Source organism: Ovis canadensis, chromosome 12 (assembly GCF_042477335.2).
Source record: "Ovis canadensis isolate MfBH-ARS-UI-01 breed Bighorn chromosome 12, ARS-UI_OviCan_v2, whole genome shotgun sequence".
NCBI lineage: Eukaryota > Metazoa > Chordata > Mammalia > Artiodactyla > Bovidae > Ovis > Ovis canadensis.
In genome coordinates this window covers 41,136,576-41,155,107 of record NC_091256.1, presented here as the reverse complement: position 1 = coordinate 41,155,107, position 18,532 = coordinate 41,136,576, and the positions used below count along the sequence as shown (strand labels likewise).

The 18,532-nt window shown below is 36.2% G+C and overlaps 1 protein-coding gene across 1 annotated transcript in view; it reads left to right on the top strand.

Moving 5' to 3' along the window:
- Positions 1-18,532, top strand: part of SCCPDH (saccharopine dehydrogenase (putative)) — a 29,567-nt gene that overhangs the window by 5,505 nt on the left and 5,530 nt on the right. The window contains exons 3-9 of the mRNA XM_069545495.1: positions 2,277-2,357; positions 4,453-4,582; positions 7,059-7,108; positions 12,735-12,865; positions 13,796-13,913; positions 14,686-14,805; positions 14,893-14,949. Of these exons, the coding sequence (XP_069401596.1) occupies positions 2,277-2,357; positions 4,453-4,582; positions 7,059-7,108; positions 12,735-12,865; positions 13,796-13,913; positions 14,686-14,805; positions 14,893-14,949 (687 nt within the window). The remainder of the gene's footprint in view (positions 1-2,276; positions 2,358-4,452; positions 4,583-7,058; positions 7,109-12,734; positions 12,866-13,795; positions 13,914-14,685; positions 14,806-14,892; positions 14,950-18,532) is intronic.

Genomic DNA, 18,532 nt, shown 5'->3' with positions numbered 1-18,532 from the left:
TTAACTTATTTCCACTGAAAACCTACCCCTTAAACTGGATCTAATTACCTTCTGGATGTTTCCAGTTGGACGGTTTATAGTCTTCTCTAGCTTTTTGCCTCCAAAACATTCTGCTCTTTAACCTCTGCTCTGAAGCTTGTTTTTACTTTGTAATATGGATTATTCTCCCAGGGTAGATGCCAGTTTGCTAGTTTTGGTGTCGTAATTTGTTTCTTTGAAGGGATTTTTTAAGACCCATTTCTCTACTTTGTGAGGGTCTCTTTCGTGAGAACTAAATGGTATCTGTGGAACTAAGCAGGCATTTATAAACAAGCGGTATGTCAAAATAGACAGAAATGACTGAGTGAATACTTTTCAGCATTATTCTCTATGGTCTTCTGTGCTCAGAAGTGGAGAGGGGGAAACTGCTTTTGAGAGAAAGATGATGAATCTGATTTTGGATGTATTGAAACTGAGGTGTATGCTAGATATTTTTAAGTTAAGACAGGAAATATGTAATGGAATTATAATGAAATTATTTTCTGTAAATAAGTGATGAAATCAAGATGAAGAGAAAATAGAGGAAGGAAAATGAAGCCTAAGAGAAATTAGTTTTGCCAAATGTTCTGTGCTTTTGTGGATCCTGAATTTCATGACAGAAGCTGCAGATGAGGCAACCTCATCAGTGAGCAGCTCTGAAGATAGGAGTTGGAAGTCATCAGCATACATATTTTAATTGAAATCCAGAAAGTAGGTGAGATTTTCTGGGGAGAATGTCTAGGGAGGCAATTCTCTACCTCTAATGTACATTGGAGTCACCAGTGAGGCTTATTTATAATGATGGTTCCTGGAGTCTACCCCAGAAAACTTCTTACTGGAGGGCATTGGGGTGGGACTGAATAACCAGCAGGCTTAATGAGGGCCCAGGTGATTCTGACATAAGTAACTTGAGATATTTGGGGGTAAAATAATCAGGAGGCCAAGGAAGTCACTAAATGAGTTTCAAATGGATGTGTGTCAATATTACCTAAGATGATCCGTTGAGTACAGGAAGAAAATAGAGCTTTGACTTTTATGTATGTTTAAAAATGTATATTAGTATAGTAATCCATGTCCGTGATGTGTAAATAAATTCGTACAATTTAGTAGATGATGGATTTTAAAATCTGAACTTAGGTCTTGGTGCCTTGAAAGCCCTTGTTTGTTCCGCTGTGCTCTGTTGCCTCAGAGGTGAAGTGCTTCAGTAATTTTAGTGTTGGTTAGTGGCAGAGGATGAACTAGAACTTAAACTTACACTTTCCCAGTCCTGTCATTCCAGTGTTGTTTGCTGTTTTTAAGAAGGGGGAGAGAAGGCTGTGGAGTTAGGTAGAGAGGAACCTGTAAGCCACGTGAAAAGGTCAGTCCCTGCAGTGCCCTGTCTTGTCTTGTAAGTGTCCCTTTACCTGTTTCTTAAAGTCTAGAGGAAGCAGACCATCTCCATTCTCCATCTTTTGCTGTGAGGAGTGAGAGAAGCAGAGGAGCTTGTTCTTCTCCTACCCTACCCTCAAAAGGAAAAATTCATCATGCTTCTTTTGAAATGGGACTGACTGATATATTAACTATTGTATAGTTTTAAAATGTGAAATTCCTTGAGTTTGAGCAACAAATAGTTTGGGAGGTAAAATCACTCAGATTATCTACTGTGTCCAATATTAAACTTATCCCTTCCAAACCTCTTCATCCTGTTTGTCTTTATTTTGTCTAATACAGCCACTGGTTTTTGGCCTCCATGTCCTGCTAATCAGGAAGTCAGATCATTTCTTTTAAGTATATCTCACCCTTAGTAAATCCTTCCGCTTCCTTAGCTTTGTCCTTCATTTCTTACTTGCTATAAGTTTTGTTTTATAATGCCACAGGCAGAGTGATATGCCTGTGCTGTAAATTTTTCATCACTGTCCTATTTCAAATCCTCCAGGAGGGCTCAGCAATGCAGAAAAGATAAAGCTCAGTCTTGATGGCAGGGCACGTAGGGTCGTTCCTGATCTGGCAAAGCCTTACTGTTCTTCAGAAGTGAGCTCAAATGAGTCACTGATTCTGTGAAACTTCCGAGTTTATCTTAAGTTAGAGAGAATTCCATCAGTCCTTTATTTACATTGTGAGTGTCAGTATATGGTAGTTATATTATTTTCTAATTTTCTATTTAGACTATTAATATTTGATTTCTTGATAACCAAGACTGTACCTCCAAAACTCAATGGTATCCCTTCATTTAAGCTTGCCAACTAAGAGTAAATTGTTGGTTTTCTTTATTCTCTCAGTACCGATTTTATGGAGAACCTGTAATAAAAGCATGTATTGAAAATGGAACTAGCTGTATTGACATCTCTGGAGAACCTCAGGTATGTAAAATGAAAAGAGAACAGAATTAATAATACAACTTCTGTTCACATGAAAAATGGTGCAATTTTGCGGACATATTTTAGAAGGTAATGATTCCTCCCTAGCATTTAAAGATGGTATTTCAATAAAAGCTTGAAGGAGAGCATAGCTTCATATTTTCTTAATTTGTTCCCAACAGCCTGATTTCTTTCAAAGCCTTTGTGTATAGTATGTGTTGATTTATATAACTACTGCATGCTGTAAACAGAATTAATTAAAACTTGCTCAGAGTCATACAACCATTAAGTTGAAAAGCTAGGACTTGAATTGAGGTTTGCCTGACTGCAGGGAGTGGAGTATTCGAAGAACAAAGCTACACTAGTTCCTTTATAACTATAATCTCCTATGCTCCTAGAATCTCAGTCCTGTCATCAGTGGCCAGTATAGTGTATACATACTTAGAGCTTACCAGTTGGTGATACTGGAAAGTGCTGAGAAAGTGTAAATTACCAAGACTGATGCAAGAAGTCAGAAGCAGGAATGTAAGAAAAACTGACTCTTACTTAAAATATTCTAGAACAAAGAAAATGGTGAAAAGCTTCCAAGTTATCTTGTAAAATACTATGAATGTGGTATCAAAACCTAATAGTGATCCAGAAAGTGTGTACACCGAAAATGCAAATTTAAGTAACTCAGTTTAAAAAAAGGGCAAGGGAGGAAACGAGGCAAATCTCCTGTGCAAAAGAATTCCGTGTAATTCACGTAGCTTCTGTGCCCTCAAGGAGGGTAAACATAACACCTGCCTTCTTATGTGTGGGCTGCACACAGTCACTTCCTTCCAGTGTATGGAAAAGACAAGCTTTACAGTGGAGAAGCTGGAGAACACTAGCTCAGCCAGGTATTCAGGGTCAACATCAACAGTGATAAATTATGTTGATAGTATATACTCTCTTCTTTTAATTGAAGTACAGCTAATTTACAATATGGTGTTAGTTTCAGACGTATAACAAAGTGTTTCAGCTATATGTATTTTCAGATCCTTTTCCATTATAGGATATAGTTCCCTGTGCTATAGAGTAAATCCTTACTGTTTATCTATTTTATATTAGTGATATATCTTTTAACCCCATACTCCTAATTCATCCCTCTCTCCCACCCTCCCTCCTGCTTTGGTAACCATATATTTGTGAGATAGTATGTACTGTTGATATGACATCATGAAATGGCATTTTACTCCTGTGATCTTCCTCCCCAAAACCTATAACCTCACTATAGTAATGAGAAAATCATGAAATAAATTCCAATAGAGGGACATTCTACCAAGTACCTGGGCAGTACTGTAAAGGTCATAAAAAGCTAGAAAAGTCTGAGAAACCGTCACAGCCAGAGGAACCTAAGAAGACATGACCGCTAAATGTAGAACAGTATCTCGAATGAGATCCTGGATAGAAGGAGGACATTAGGTGAAAGCAAAGGAAATCTGAACAAAGTATAGACTTCAGTTAGTAATAATGTATCAAGATTGGTTCTTTAATTATAACACATTAATGTGTAAGATGAAATGATAGGGTTAGCTGAGTACAGAGTGCCTAGGAACACTCCTCTACTCAATTATTTCCCTGTAAATCTAAAATTGTTTTAAAAAAGTAATTATTGAAAAACAGGTAAAAGGATTTGAACAGACGTTATTATCTTCTTGCATCCCCTCCTTTCTGACCATTCTTATCTTTCTGTTACATATGTGCACAGATATATGTTTGTAATGATGTTCATCAGGAAGATGTGATTTGGGATAGCTTTGTTTGGCGTTCTTTGTATATTTTTATATTAATTTTTCGTAATAGCAATTACTTTTACATTTAAAAATAGTTCTAAAAAATGAATTAATTCAGATCAGCATATCTCTCACCTGGAACAGAGTAGGTATGTTTGCTGAATAAGTGCTGACTATTTTCACAGTTAATGTTTTGCTGCAGAGGCATCTTAGCGTTTTCACAGTTTAATTGCTTTGTTTTTTAAATTGTTTAAATTTGCTTTTTAATTGCTTTGTTCTTTATTATTGATCTAGATGTTTCTATGTAGGTCTGATTTAGATCTTTTGTCTTGAATCTTTAGTTTCTGGAACTAATGTATTGGAAGTATCATGAGAAAGCTGCAGAAAAGGGGGTTTATATCATTGGAAGCAGTGGCTTTGACTCCATTCCAGCAGATCTGGGAGTAATATATACCAGAGATAAAATGAATGGTAATTATTGATCAATAAGCAATAATGGAATTTAAAATAGAATAATTTCATGTTGGTAATTGTGATGAACTCAAATCTACTTGGGAAAAGAAACATAATTATTAATGGGTAATATTAAAACACATACTTTGTTTTAATATAACTCTGCATGTTAGAAAATGCTACTGACACTATTGGTTTTTGAGGTATGGATAGTACTATAAGTGTTCTAAAAGAAGGAATTCTCCATTTTTTGAATCTAGTTATGGTTATAGTTGTGGAAATTTAGTTGTGGAAAAATCTTTTAGCAAGCATTATAAATTCAAACTTGCTTTGTTTAGGAATTATTATATCTTAAAGTATCATACTAAATTGAAAAGTTTTAATTTTTTAATGAACGAAGCTAGGAAGTATTGAACAAAGTTTTTGATGTCTTTTTTTTTTTAGCTCATGTATAAAAATGGAGACAATAAGAATGGGAAAAATTACTAATGTAGTAAAACAATGGAAGTTACTAATGTCATACATATACAAAAAAATCCTTTTAGAAGATGATCTGAAGCCCATAAATCCAGTTCTGTATAAACCATTCTAGAGCTTAAAAAGATGGAATGTGTTCCAGTTTATGTTAGAAAGGTAGCTTTGAAACCGAAGCTCAACACATGTAATGCACATGTGTACCATTTACTGATTTTAGATTTTTAGAAATTGAGGAATAGAATATTTTCTTAACATAGTGAATGTCAGAAAGCAGCAGCTAACATCATACTTAATAATGAAACACTAGAACCATTCCTAATAAAGAAAAGGGCATGAATTGAGCGTCTTTAAAATACTTAGTCTTCCAACCCATGGATCTAGTATATTTACATTTATTAAAAAACTTACTAAAAATCTTCATTTACTAAAAAAGCTTGGATTGTTTTTCATGATGTTCCTACATGTTTCCCATTGAGGTTATTCTTAAATATTTAGTAGTTGTTATTTTGGATAGGTCCTTTTTTACTTTTAAAGGAGAAATACTACTTTGAGATTTGTTTTAAAACTTTTTCTCAATACTGAAACCAAGGAGTCAGCATTTTAGCAAATACCCCAACTAATTGTTAATTCACGTGGTTCACATTTTATTACATACATACATATTAGGTGGTGCATGTTCTTCCTGTGCGTAGGGTTAGATCACAGAGCCATATATTCAGGCCACATTCTCTTAACTCTCAGAATCCTCTCCAGTGAGCTAGACTTTAATGATCTATTTTTGGTTGTGTCAGATATTTTAAAGTTGCTCAATTCATGCCCTTCTCTTTATTAGGAATGTTTCCATTGTTTCATTAGTAAGTATGATGTTGGCTACTGCTTTCATTGTGTTAAGAAAGATGTTTATGTGGCTTTAGTTCTTCTCTGGTGTAACATCGTCGTGGATGACATAGTTATTCATTACCTTACTCATTGTCAGCTTTCAAAGGCCTCATGCTTTAATTTTCTCTTGGAATTAAAACTGGGAATACTGTCTCTTAAGAAATAGATGTATTTCATTTTATCACGTTTTGAGAATTCGCTAGCCCATTATGTTTTTCTTTTGCCTTACTGCTCTCAATAAGCTCAAAGACTAATTAAATTCTTAACCACTCTACGTGTATGTTAGTCCTCATGGTTAATATAATTGATTTCTCCTCTTTTTTCCTGGCTTTGGTTTTCTACTTTTATTTTTACTGTCTACATTTTTATCTCAATTAAACAGCCTTACTTTCAGTATTTAATAAGCCATCACAAAGGCCCACTTTGGTAGGGTTTCTGTACATTTATTATGCTGCTAAGTCACTTCAGTCGTGTCCAACTCTCTGCGACCCCATAGATGGCAGCCCACTAGGCTTCCCCATCCCTGGGATTCTCCAGGCAAGAACACTGGAGTGGGTTGCCATTTCCTTCTCCAATGCATGAAAGTGAAAAGTGAAAGTGAGGTCGCTCAGTCCTGTCCAACTCTTAGCGACCCTATGGACTGCAGGCCACCAGACTCCTCTGTCCATGGTATTTTCCAGGCAAGAGTACTGGAGTGGGGTGCCATTGCCTTCTCCAACATTTATTATAAGTCACTACTAATGAGCCTTCTTAAAAGCTTTCATATTGGAAAATGGAAAAATTCCCATAGGTGTAGTTTTGAGAACTGGTGGGCTTCCAGAATGAATGAGCTAAATTGTTGCCTTACTGGAAGAGATTTTTTGCAGTGTCAGTTTGACTGCTAGAAAACATTTTGTCTGTACCAGCAGTTAGTTTATGTTAAAGTACTTTTTTTCTGATAATTTTTCTGGCTTTAGCTGCTGCTTAAATCTGTTTACAGTAACCTAATAATACTGTTATAGCACAGATTTTCCTGATTATATCAGTTATAAGCTTAATAAAAATGTTTCCTAAATGAATAGGTATAGCTTATTATTATTTGTCCTGGGTTAATAGATTTTTATTTGATTTTACTTTTACCATTTTCCTCCTCTTTTAGGTACACTGACTGCTGTGGAAAGTTTCCTGACCATATGTTCAGGACCTGAGGTTAGTTTTCGTCTGTCACATGTTTTCTATGTTAATATGAAAAAACATTTTGGAAATGATACGTGCCTGTTAAAAAGATTTAGAGTAATTAAATTGTATACACAATTGTAATTTTTAGTGCATGAAAGTCACTATATTTAATTTTTAAAATTAAAGATTGCTGAGAATTATTTTGACTTAAGATAGAATTTATTTAAAACAGTTGCACAATTCATTATATTAGAATGAGCTATCTTCATCCGAACACTAAGCATTTGTCATTGTTATGTGGTGAAATGTTGTTACCCTAGAAAATTATCACCGTAGTGCAAATCAGTGCATTTTTGTTATGTGCCTAACTTAGAGTTGGATGCTCTTGTGACCATATAGGAAATATATGATGTAAATGTAATCTTACTGAATTTATGGTCTATTTGGGAACATAAGATAATTGCATTTTGGGGATAGGACCATGTTTTGTGGTAGTACTTTTATTGCCAATAGTACCTAACCCAATTCTGTGTCTATACTTGAGGCTTCATAAATATTTGTTCTCTTTAAAACAAATGCTCAGTATTTCAGGTGTTGTGTAATGCAAGTATATGTAATAGTGCAAGATAGTGTGACGTGTAAAGGAACAACATGCAAACCCTTAAAGAGGTAATAACTTAGACTAGCAGGAGACAAGAATCGTTATCAAAGAGGTCAGGTGAAATACTGAGGGATTCTGAGACTGGGGAATACATCTACCTGGGAGGCCAGAAATCGTGGAGTTTTTGGAGAAGCTGGGATATGGACTGAATTCTAAAGGCTGGTGTGAGGAGGTATAGATAAGGGAGAGGAGACAGTTTAATCAAGATGTGACTGTGGGATGGTGTGGTGGACGTTTTAAGTAATGGTCTGTTCCTTTGGATTATGGGTTCAGATTGGTGAACACAAAGAACTCTGTAAAACATGTTAAAATTTGTGTTACAAATAATATCTGCTAGAGTATCACAGGGAAGGGAAGTGATAGTGGGACTGAGTAATTTGAGAGTGCCTCATAAAGGCCTAATTAAGTTGAACCTTGAAAAGTGAATAGCATTTGGAAGATGAGAGGCAGCAACCTAAAACAAAACCACAGAAATGAGAATGAAAGACATGCTTGGAACTCTGGGGAACATGAGTTACAGAAAGCCAACTCAGCCTGGTTTAAACAAAACAGGAAAGAATTTACTGATTCTTGTAACCAAATGTCTGCAGGTAAACAGTGTGGCTGGATCTGGATGTTCTGGATGTTATCAGAACTCATCTTTACCCCTTGTCCTCTTCATGTCTCTTCAGTAATTCTGTATTCCTCAGTGTAGGCTCTCACCATGGTGGGGAAGTGCTGGCGGCCGCAGATACACATTGTACTTAAGGTTCATGATCTCCCAGAAACAGCTGGCAGAGTTTGAGTATGCAAAATTAGGGAAGATTACTCAAGTATTGGGTTATTTGGTCATTCTTGAGCCAAACAGTGAGACCTGGGGTATAATGGAGTACTCAGCCCACAGAGAAGGCAGTGGCAACCCACTCCAGTACTCTTGCCTGGAAAATCCCATGGACAGAGGAGCCTGGTAGGCTGCAGTCCATGGGCTCGCAAAGAGTCAGACACGATGGAGCGACTGCACTTTCACTTTTCACTTTCATGCATTGGAGAAGGAAATGGCAACCCACTCCAGTGTTCTTGCCTGGAGAATCCCAGGGACGGGGGAGCCTGGTGGGCTGCCGTCTATGAGGTCGCACAGAGTCGGACATGACTGAAGCGACTTAGCAGCAGCAGATAGCTCAGGCCTGGGTCATGGGCCTCTGGAGGGGGAATCATAGGGCCAAGCCCTTCTGAACACCATGGAATAAATTCCAAATAGGAAAGAGAGTTTTGTAAGTAGAAGACAGGGTAGCAGAATTAAAAATTCAATGCAGGGAACCAGTGTAGAACTGACAAAAACAGATGTCCACTACAGGGAGATAATGAGAAAATAATTAGAGCTAAAAAGCAGAGGCTTCTTGAAAGAGCAGCAGGAGATGATCTGTAACACAAAATGATAATACTGTTTCCTTCATATAATTGTTATGAAGATGAAATTAGTCAATGAATATAAATCAGAACAGTGGTTGGCAGTTAATAATCACTCAATAAATATTAAGTCCTGTTTTTATAAGAACTCTAAGTTGGGGCTTGATCAGGACCAAAGATTTGAAAACATCATATTCAATGCAGCTCCTTCTCACTCCCCTTAAAGCAAAATATGGAGCCTTAATTTCCCAAGGATGGACAAAGATAACTCCCTTGAAGAAGCATCCCTTGGCCCAGAATTGGTTTCCTCCTGCTGCTTCTCCCGCTTTTCCCCTTAAGCTTTATTACTTTACATAAAAATTGAATCACAGACAGTGCATTGGATCACAAAGCAAGACTCAAAGAATTTCAGAGGATTGAAATCATATTCTCAAGACAGTGCTGTCTAGTACATCTTCCCACGATGATGCAGGTTTTCCATATATGCTATATAACGACTTCCATACCTCCAGTACAGGTGTCAGCCCACAGCCTGCTCTTATATGGCTGCAAGCTAAGAATAATTCTAATATATTTAAAGAGCTATAATGGAAAACGAAGAATGTGTAGCAGAGACCATATGTGGCCTACACAACCCAAAATACTTAGTTTGACCTTTTACAGAAATAGCGTGCCAGTCGCTGTTTTAGAGTATGTTTCAGGCTATAATACTATTACAGTCTAGAAATTGTACACTAGAAATCAGTGAAGAGATAACAAGAATTCAGTCTCTTCACTTCTTACAGGTTTTTAGGATTTTGCATATACTCCCAAGTCAGTTTTGGTAGTTTGTGTCTGTGTTAGTTTCCTAGGACTGCCATAATAAAGTACCACCAACTGGGTTGCTTAAACAAGGGAAACAGTGCTTCAGGCAGAAGTCTAGACCTAGCTAGCAGTCTGATCTAGCTAGAAAGCTGGACGTCCATGATCAAGATGCTGGCGGGCTTGGTTTCTTCCGAGGACTGAGGGAGCCCCAGGCTTTCGCCTAGCTTCGGGTGCTCGCTGGCGCTCTTTGGTGTCCTCTGTTTCTAGAGGCATCACTCAGACCTCTTTTTCATCTTCACATGATGTCTGTGCGTGTCCAGATCTCTCCTTTGTATAAGGACACCAGTAATTTTGGGTTGGGGGTCCACCTCCTCCAGTATGACCTCAACTTAACTAGTTAAATCTGCAACAGCCATATTTCCAAATAAGGCACATTCTGAGGTGCTGAGGGTTAGGCCTTCAACATACAGATTTGCGGCAGGGACACAATTTGATCCATAACAGTATCTTTCTAAGAATTTGTTCATTTCATCTAGGTTATCTAATTTGTTTGGCATACAACTGTTCACAGTATTTCCTTATACTCCTTTTTCTTTCTGTAAGATTGGTAATGCCACTTCTTTCATTCCTGATTTTAGTAATTTGAGCCCTTTCCCTCTCTCTCTCTCTCTGTCTGTCAGTCCAGCTAAAGGTTTCTCAGTGTGATGGATTTCTTTAAAGAACCGGCTTTGGTTTCATTGACTTTATTGTTTTTCTTTTCTTTGTTTATTTCCACTCGAGTCTTTATTATTGCTAGAAGACTAGAATAGAAAGCAGAAATATAAAAATCAGTTGCATTTCTATATACCAGCCACAGTTAGAAAATGAATTGTTTTGAAAAAGAAACCATTTATAGTAGCATTAAAAAATCAAGAACTTTAGAGGACTTCCCTGATGGTCCAGTGGTCAAGAAACTGTCTCCCAATGCAGGGGACGTGGGTTCAATTCCTGGTTGGGGAACTGAGATCCCACATGACTGACACAGGGCAACTGAGCCCATGCATAGCAACTACTGAGGCTGTGTGCTCTAGAGCTCGGCCCCCACAACAAGGAAGCCCGCACACCACAACTTGAGAAGCCTGTGTACTGCAGCGAAGAACCACTGCAGCCAAAACTTTTAAAACATTAAAATAATCAAATACTTAAGAATAAGTGATACAAAATGTATCAGAGTTCTATGAAGAAAACTATGAAATGTTATTGAGTGACCTTAAAGAAGGCAAGGAAATATGAGAATCCACCATATTCATGGATTTGACTACTCGATTTTATTAAGATGTCAGTTTTCCTTCAATTGATTTATAATCCCATATAATTCCAATCAAAATCCCAAACAGGTTTTTTTTTTTTTTTTTGGCTTGTTTTCTTTTAATGTGCAGCTTGACAAACTAGTTCTAAAATGTGTATGAAAATGCAGAGGGCTAAAAATAGGCAACACTTTCTTAAAGGAGAATAAGGTAGAACAATGCTCTTGAATATCAAGTCAGAGTGTAATATTGGCAGGGACATAGCAATAGGTCAACAGAACAGTATTCAGTATTTGTATGCATTACAAAATGATCACCACTAGTTAATATCTATCACCACACTTAGTTAAAATTTTTTTTCTTGTGATGAAAACTTATAAAATTTCTCTAAGCAAATTTCTAATATGCTATATAGTATTTTTATATACATTTAAAATTTTTAAATTGAGTATTTTTTAATCAAAGACACCATTAAGAAAATGTTAAGGTCAGCTGCAGAGTAAAAAGGTATTTCTAACACATGATAAATCCTGACATCACAGTTTTGAACAAAAGAAGCAAAACTCAAGAAATGTACACTATATGATTCCATTTCTATAAAATTTAGAAACAGGCAAAATTTACTACACTGTCTAGAAATGAATTCTTAGGTGGTAAAACTAAAAAAAAAAAAAGGAATTTTTCTTGATTATCACAAAGGCAGGAAAGGAGGGCTTTCTGGGCTTAAATAGATGTTAGCCTCATAATTACATTAAATTATGCTTTTATGTTCTGTGCACTTTTCTATTTTTTAGCAAAATAAAGGGTTTTTTAAATGAGATGTAATTTTTGTCTTTTTAATGGCTTATTTGTATAAGAAGATACTCTTAGGTTTTTTAAAAATCCGTTTTCCCCTGATTTTAAGAAATCTTTGCAAATAGGTCAAATTGGCTAGGCGCAGATTGAGAATAGTTTCGCAAATTAAACTCGGAAGATTTTTAGCTCTGTTTCAGTTTTAGCAAAACAGAAGTGATTAATCTGTAACAAAATGGAAGTTAGATTGGTATCTCTCTACCTTTCAGTTTCATCAAAGCTATTATGTGAAAACATGAATCTTCTGATGGTTTTATTATTTCTTTTTTCCTGCTTAAAGCAATCAGTGATAGTTAAGTGAAAATGATGAAGTGAAACTCACTGGCTTGTTAAAAAAAATATAAATAATGGTAGGAGGAAAGAAGAAAGGACATGTTGTAAATATGTAGTATGTAAAAAGGTGTAAACAGTGAATATGATTGTACTAATGAATGTTACTGCTGCCTATCTGGTCATAAAAATTCATCTCAAGATTATTGAATTAGAGATTATGCCTTGCTCAAATAAGATGAAATGTTCTTTGTATCAATTATAAATGACTTGGTTTTACATTTTAGTAATTATCCCTTAAGACATATTTCTTAATATTTTAATATTTTTGAGTGTAGTTGATTTACAGTGTTGTATGAGTTTACATGTTTCTTTAACTCTTGAATTATTTTGTTAGGGGTTGTCCATTCATGATGGTACCTGGAAGTCAGCAGTTTATGGTTTTGGAGATAAGAGTAATTTGAAAAAACTACGAAATGAGTCAGATATGAAGCCTGTCCCAATTGTTGGACCAAAATTGAAAAGAAGGTATATTATCACAAAATCTGCTCTTTAAGCATATTACTGTTTATCTGACTGTTAATAACATATGCTATTAAAAAAGCCTGGAGACTTTTATAGTGAGTTCACTGTTATTTTCAAAGATAAATAAAATATAATTAATATGTTACACTAAGTTTAACTACTTCATATATAATAATACGTTTGGATTCTGGGAAAAATTAGTTTTATGACTCTTCACCATCAGTATCAAAATTAAACATCAGTTAAATTTTATGTAATAAAAATGTGATGATCTTATGTATATTAATAAATATATTAATAGTGTTTATATGTGAGAACCCTGAACTCAGAGTTTGGCTATTGAAATGAGTGTTCTTGTTATTGTTATCTGGGGAAATTGTTGGGGTACAGAACATGGTTAGATTATGTATGTGTTAAGTGCCCATGGTATGAAGAATACTAGTGTTCTAACTTGTCACTTTGGAGAAAGCAACGGCACCCCACTCCAGTACTCTTGCCTGGAAAATCCCGTGGATGGAGGAGCCTGGTGAGCTGCAGTCCATGGGGTCGCTAAGAGTCAGACATGTCTGAGCAACTTCACTTTCACTTTTCACTTCCATGCATTGGAGAAGGAAATGGCAACCCACTCCAGTGTTCTTGCCTGGAGAATCCCAGGGACGGGGGAGCCTGGTGGGCTGCTGTCTGTGGGGTCGCACAGAGTCGGACACAACTGAAGTGACTTAGCAGCAGCAGCAGCAACTTGTCACTTATTTGGGTGCAAGTGTAAAGAACAAAGGACAAATACTAAAGTAAGTTTTAACTAAGAGCAGATCTGCCATCATTACTGTTATCATTAATTGCCTCAGCAAGAGTTAAAGTTTTTATTCAGAAATTTACCAGTTAAAGTTGTGGTCACTGTGAATGGAAAAGATGGAACATGGGTCTGTCTTGCAGGTGGCCAATTTCTTACTGCAGAGAACTCAGCAGTTATTCCATTCCTTTCTTGGGAGCAGATGTGTCTGTTGTGAAGCGGACTCAGCGTTACTTGCATGAAAATTTAGAGCAGTCACCTGTAAGTGTATATGATTTATTTTTTAATAAAGAGTATTCTAGTTTGTTTCAGTTCTTCTATCAGTTTAATGTAGGATTTTTATGTTTATAAATCCAAAAAAAGAAAGAGTTGAATAGTGAAGGTTTCGGTTTCTGGGAGCATAAAGAATTAGTAGTGTAGAGCATTTTGCATTTTATGGGGGTGGTAATAGCTTCCTCACACAATTCAGATCTGACCTGTATATGTTTTTTACTTGAGACAGTAGAAGCAAGTTCAGTGCAGGAAATCCTGGTGTTGTAAGCACCCACAGTCCTGTTGAGAGTTTGAGCTGCTAGAATACTTTCTGTTGCTTATGGAGGTGTCTGGGTTCTTCTCTCTTCTGTCCTTTCTACCTCTGGAGTCCCATCCTACTCCACTGGTGAGAGAAGTCATTATTCCCACTGCCAAGACTTGAAGAGGAAACTATTTCAAGTTAAAAAAGAATTTCTTAAACAGGTTGTAAGTGGAGTATACATTCTATAATGTATAATTGTTAAACTCAGGTATATGATTATGAATATTTCATATTATATTCAAGGAAGGGGAGCTAATTATTGTTTACAACAATTCCCTTTAAAAAATGTCCCTCTAGTGTCTGTTTTCTGAACAAGCTTTTAGAACATAACACATTCATAAAGTGAAAACTGCTTTCATTTGATATTTCTGACTATAGAGTAAGTTATTAGTAGCTAACATTTTTGTATTACTTGGTCTAAGAAAGGCATAACATCCTGATTTTATATTCTTCATCTAGGTTCAGTATGCTGCTTATGTTACTGTGGGAGGCATCACTTCTGTTATTAAGCTGATGTTTGCTGGACTCTTCTTTTTATTCTTTGTGAGGTTTGGCATTGGAAGGCAACTTCTCATAAAAGTAAGTTTTTTATGAAATTAAACCTATAGAAGTATTTTCTATGAATTTAAAAAATATGACTAAAGGTTTTGTTTTTTTCCCCTTTAGTTCCCATGGCTCTTCTCCTTTGGTTATTTTTCAAAACAAGGTCCAACACAAAAACAGGTAACCCTTTCCTTTGTATCCAGGTCTCTCAAATAATATTTTTCTTTTTACTTTTCCTCAGTGCAGTGATGATAATAGCTAAGACTTGATGAAGCACTTACTTTGTTTCAGACATCCTTATGTTCTTTATATACATTAGATTAGTCAATCTTTTCAAACACTCCTTGAGGGAGGTGTTATATCCATTTATAAATGAGGAAAATAAGTAACAGAGAGGCTAAGAAATTTGCCAAAGTCCTGTAGTAAGTAGATGGGCAGGCTAGAATGAGAACTGAGCTGTTTGGCTCCAGAAATTGTGTTCTCTTTGCATCATGGAAATTTCAGATTTTTTTACTCTTCAATTTTACTCCTTCATTGTCTCATCCTTTTTACCTCCTCTGTCCCCCTCTCCCAAGCGTACTTCCTTTTTCCTCTTTCACACACCCTGGATTCCCATGGTAGATAAACTGAATTGTCACCTGTCCAATATCCTCAATACGACTGCTTTAGGCACTTAAAATATAACGTGTAAAATCTGAACTTCTTTCCACCAAACCCTCTTCTTCCTTCTTGTTTCCCATCTCAGTTGGTGGCACTATCATCTGCCCAATCAAGAATGCAGGCGCCACTCTAGATTTGTCTCCAAATCCATCACAACTACCTTAGTTCCTTCTCCCTTCTCTCCTGGCTCCCTTCTCCGCCACTTCCTTCTAATTGTGGTAAAATTAAAATACACATGACACAAAATTTCCCATCTTAACCATTTTCGTTCATCAGGGATACAGAGGGCTGATTGTATATACCCTGTTTTGCTTATCCACTCATCTGTGCATTGACATTTGTATTACTTCTGTCTTTTGTCTATTTTGAATAATGCTTTTATGAAATTGAGTGTGCATTAACATCACTGAAGAGCTTTCAAAAAGTCCAGTGCCCAAGCCACATTCTACACCAATCAAACCTGAATCTCTGATCATCTGTTTTGGGTTCTCTCCCAAAGTTGAGATCTCTGCTATGAGGCCTCACTTCACACCTACTGAATCAGAATATCCAAATGCCAGGGTCAAAACATATATTTGAAAAAAGTTCCCTGAGTGATTCTGATATACAAAGTCCCAGGTGTAAAAGTCATTTGCCAAAGCAGTAAATCAGGGAAGTATTTTTTAGAGAAGGTGATAACAGGGTCAGATTTAATTGTTTATTGAAGTGTAGTTGATTTACAATATTGTTTCGGTTTCAGGTATACGGCAAAGTAACTTAGTTATACATATATTTTTTTCACGTTATTTTCCATTATAGGTTATTACCAGGTATTGGATGTAGTTCCTTCTGTTATACCGTAAATCCATGTTGCTGATCTATTCTGTGTATAGCAGTTTGTAGTTGTTAAACCCCTACTCTTCATTTATCTGCCCCCCTTTCCTCTTTGGTAATAGTAAATTTGTTTTCTATGTCTGAATTTGTTTATATTTTGTATCAGTTTTTAAATTCTACACATAAATGATATCATATCATATTTGCCTTTCTCTGTTTGACTCATTTCACTTAGTATGGTATTCTCTAGGTCCATCTGTGTTGCTTCAAACAGCAATATTTCATTCTTTTTTTATAACAGTAATATTTCATTGTATATATACATATTAGGGGCTTTCCTCATAGCTCAGTCGGTAAAGAATCTGCCTGCAGTGCAGGAGACCCAGGTTCATTTTCTGGGTCAGGAAGATCCCCTGGAGAAGGAATTGGCAGTGCACTCCAGTATCCTTGCCTGGAAAATCCTATGAACAGAGGAGCCTGGCGGGCTACAGTCCATGGAGTCACAAGAGTCGGACACGGCTTAGCAGCTAAACCACCACCACCACCACCATCACCGTACATATCACATCTCCTTAAACCAGTTGTCTGTTGATGAGCACTTGGATTGTTTCCTTGGCTATTATAAATAGGGCTGCTATGAACATTGGCATGCATTTATCTTTTGAATTAAAGTTTTCCTTTTTTTTGGACATATGGCCAGGAGTGGGATTGCTGGATCATATGGTAGCTCTGCTTTTAGTTTTTTTAAGGAACCTCCATCCTGTTTTCTATGGTGGCTGTACCCATTTACGTTCTCACCAATGAGAGAACATACAGTATTTATCTTTGTCTTACTTTACGTGAAGTCCATCCATGTCATCACTGGTGGCAGGATTTCATTCTTTCTTATGGCTGAATAATATCCTGTGTGTGTGTGTGTGTGTGTGTATCACTACATTTTCTTTGCACATCAGTGGACATTTAGGTTTTTTCCGTGTCTCAGCTATTGTAAATAACGCTGCGGTGAATGTGGGGGTACAGATATTTTTTCAAATTAGTGTTTTGGTTTGCTTCAAATAAATATCTGAAAGTGGACTTGCTGGATTGTATGATTTGCATTTCCCTGCTGATTACTGATACTGAGCCTGTTTTGTTAGTCACCTGTATGTATTTTTTGGAAAGTGTCTATTCAGGCCCATTTTTAATCAGATTGTTTGGTTGAGTTGTATGTATTTTTGTATATTTTAAGTATTAACTCTTTATTGGATACATTTTTTGCAAATATCTTCTTCCATTCAGTAGGCAGTCTTTTTGTTTTGTTGATAGTTTCACTGTGCAAAATTCAGCTTAATGTAGTTCCACTTGTTTATTTTTCCTTTTGTTTCTCCCAAGAAGACATCCAGTAAAATACTAAGACTGGTGTCAAAGAGCATACTACCTATGTTTTCCTCTCAGGAGTTTTGTGGTTTCAAGTCTTACATTTAAGTTCTTAATCCACTTTGAGTTTATTTTTCTATATGTTGTGAAACAGTAGTCCAGTTTGATTTTTTTTGCATGAGGCTGTCCAATTTTCCCAGCACAGTGTATTAAAGAGACTGTCTTTCCTGTTGTATGTTCATGCCTCCTCTGTTGTAGGTTAATTGAACATGTAAGTGTGGGATTATCTCTGAGCTCTCTATTCTGTTCCATTGATCTATGTGTCTGTTTTTTTTTGTACCAGTACCATACTGGTTTTGGGGTTTTTTTGGCCATGCTGCACAGCTTACAGGATCTTAGTTCCCCAGCCATAGATTGAACCCATGCTTCCTGCAATGGAAGCATGGCATCCTAACCGCTGTACCACCGGGGAGTTCTCAGTACCGTACTCTTTTGATTAACGTACTTTTGTACTGAAATTTGAAATTATAGGTGATGATGCTTCCAGCTTTGTTATTCTTTCTCAGGATTACTTTGACTCTTTGAGGTCTTTTGACTTCAAATTTAAGAATTATTTGGTCTCATTCTGTGAAAAATGCCATTGGTATTTTGATAGGTATTGCATTGACTGTGTAGATTTTCTTGGGTAGTATTGTCATTTTAACAATGTTAGTTCTTACAATCCAAGAGCATGGTATATTTTTCTATGTGTCATCTTCAGTTTCTTTCATTAGTGTTATAGTTTCTCGAGCACAAGTATTTTACATCCTTGATTAGATTTATTTCTTGGTATTATTCCTTTTGATTGTAAATAAGATTGTTTTCTTAATTTCTCTTTCTGATTGTTGTTAGTATATAGAAATGCAATAAATTTCTGTATGTTAACTTTGCATTT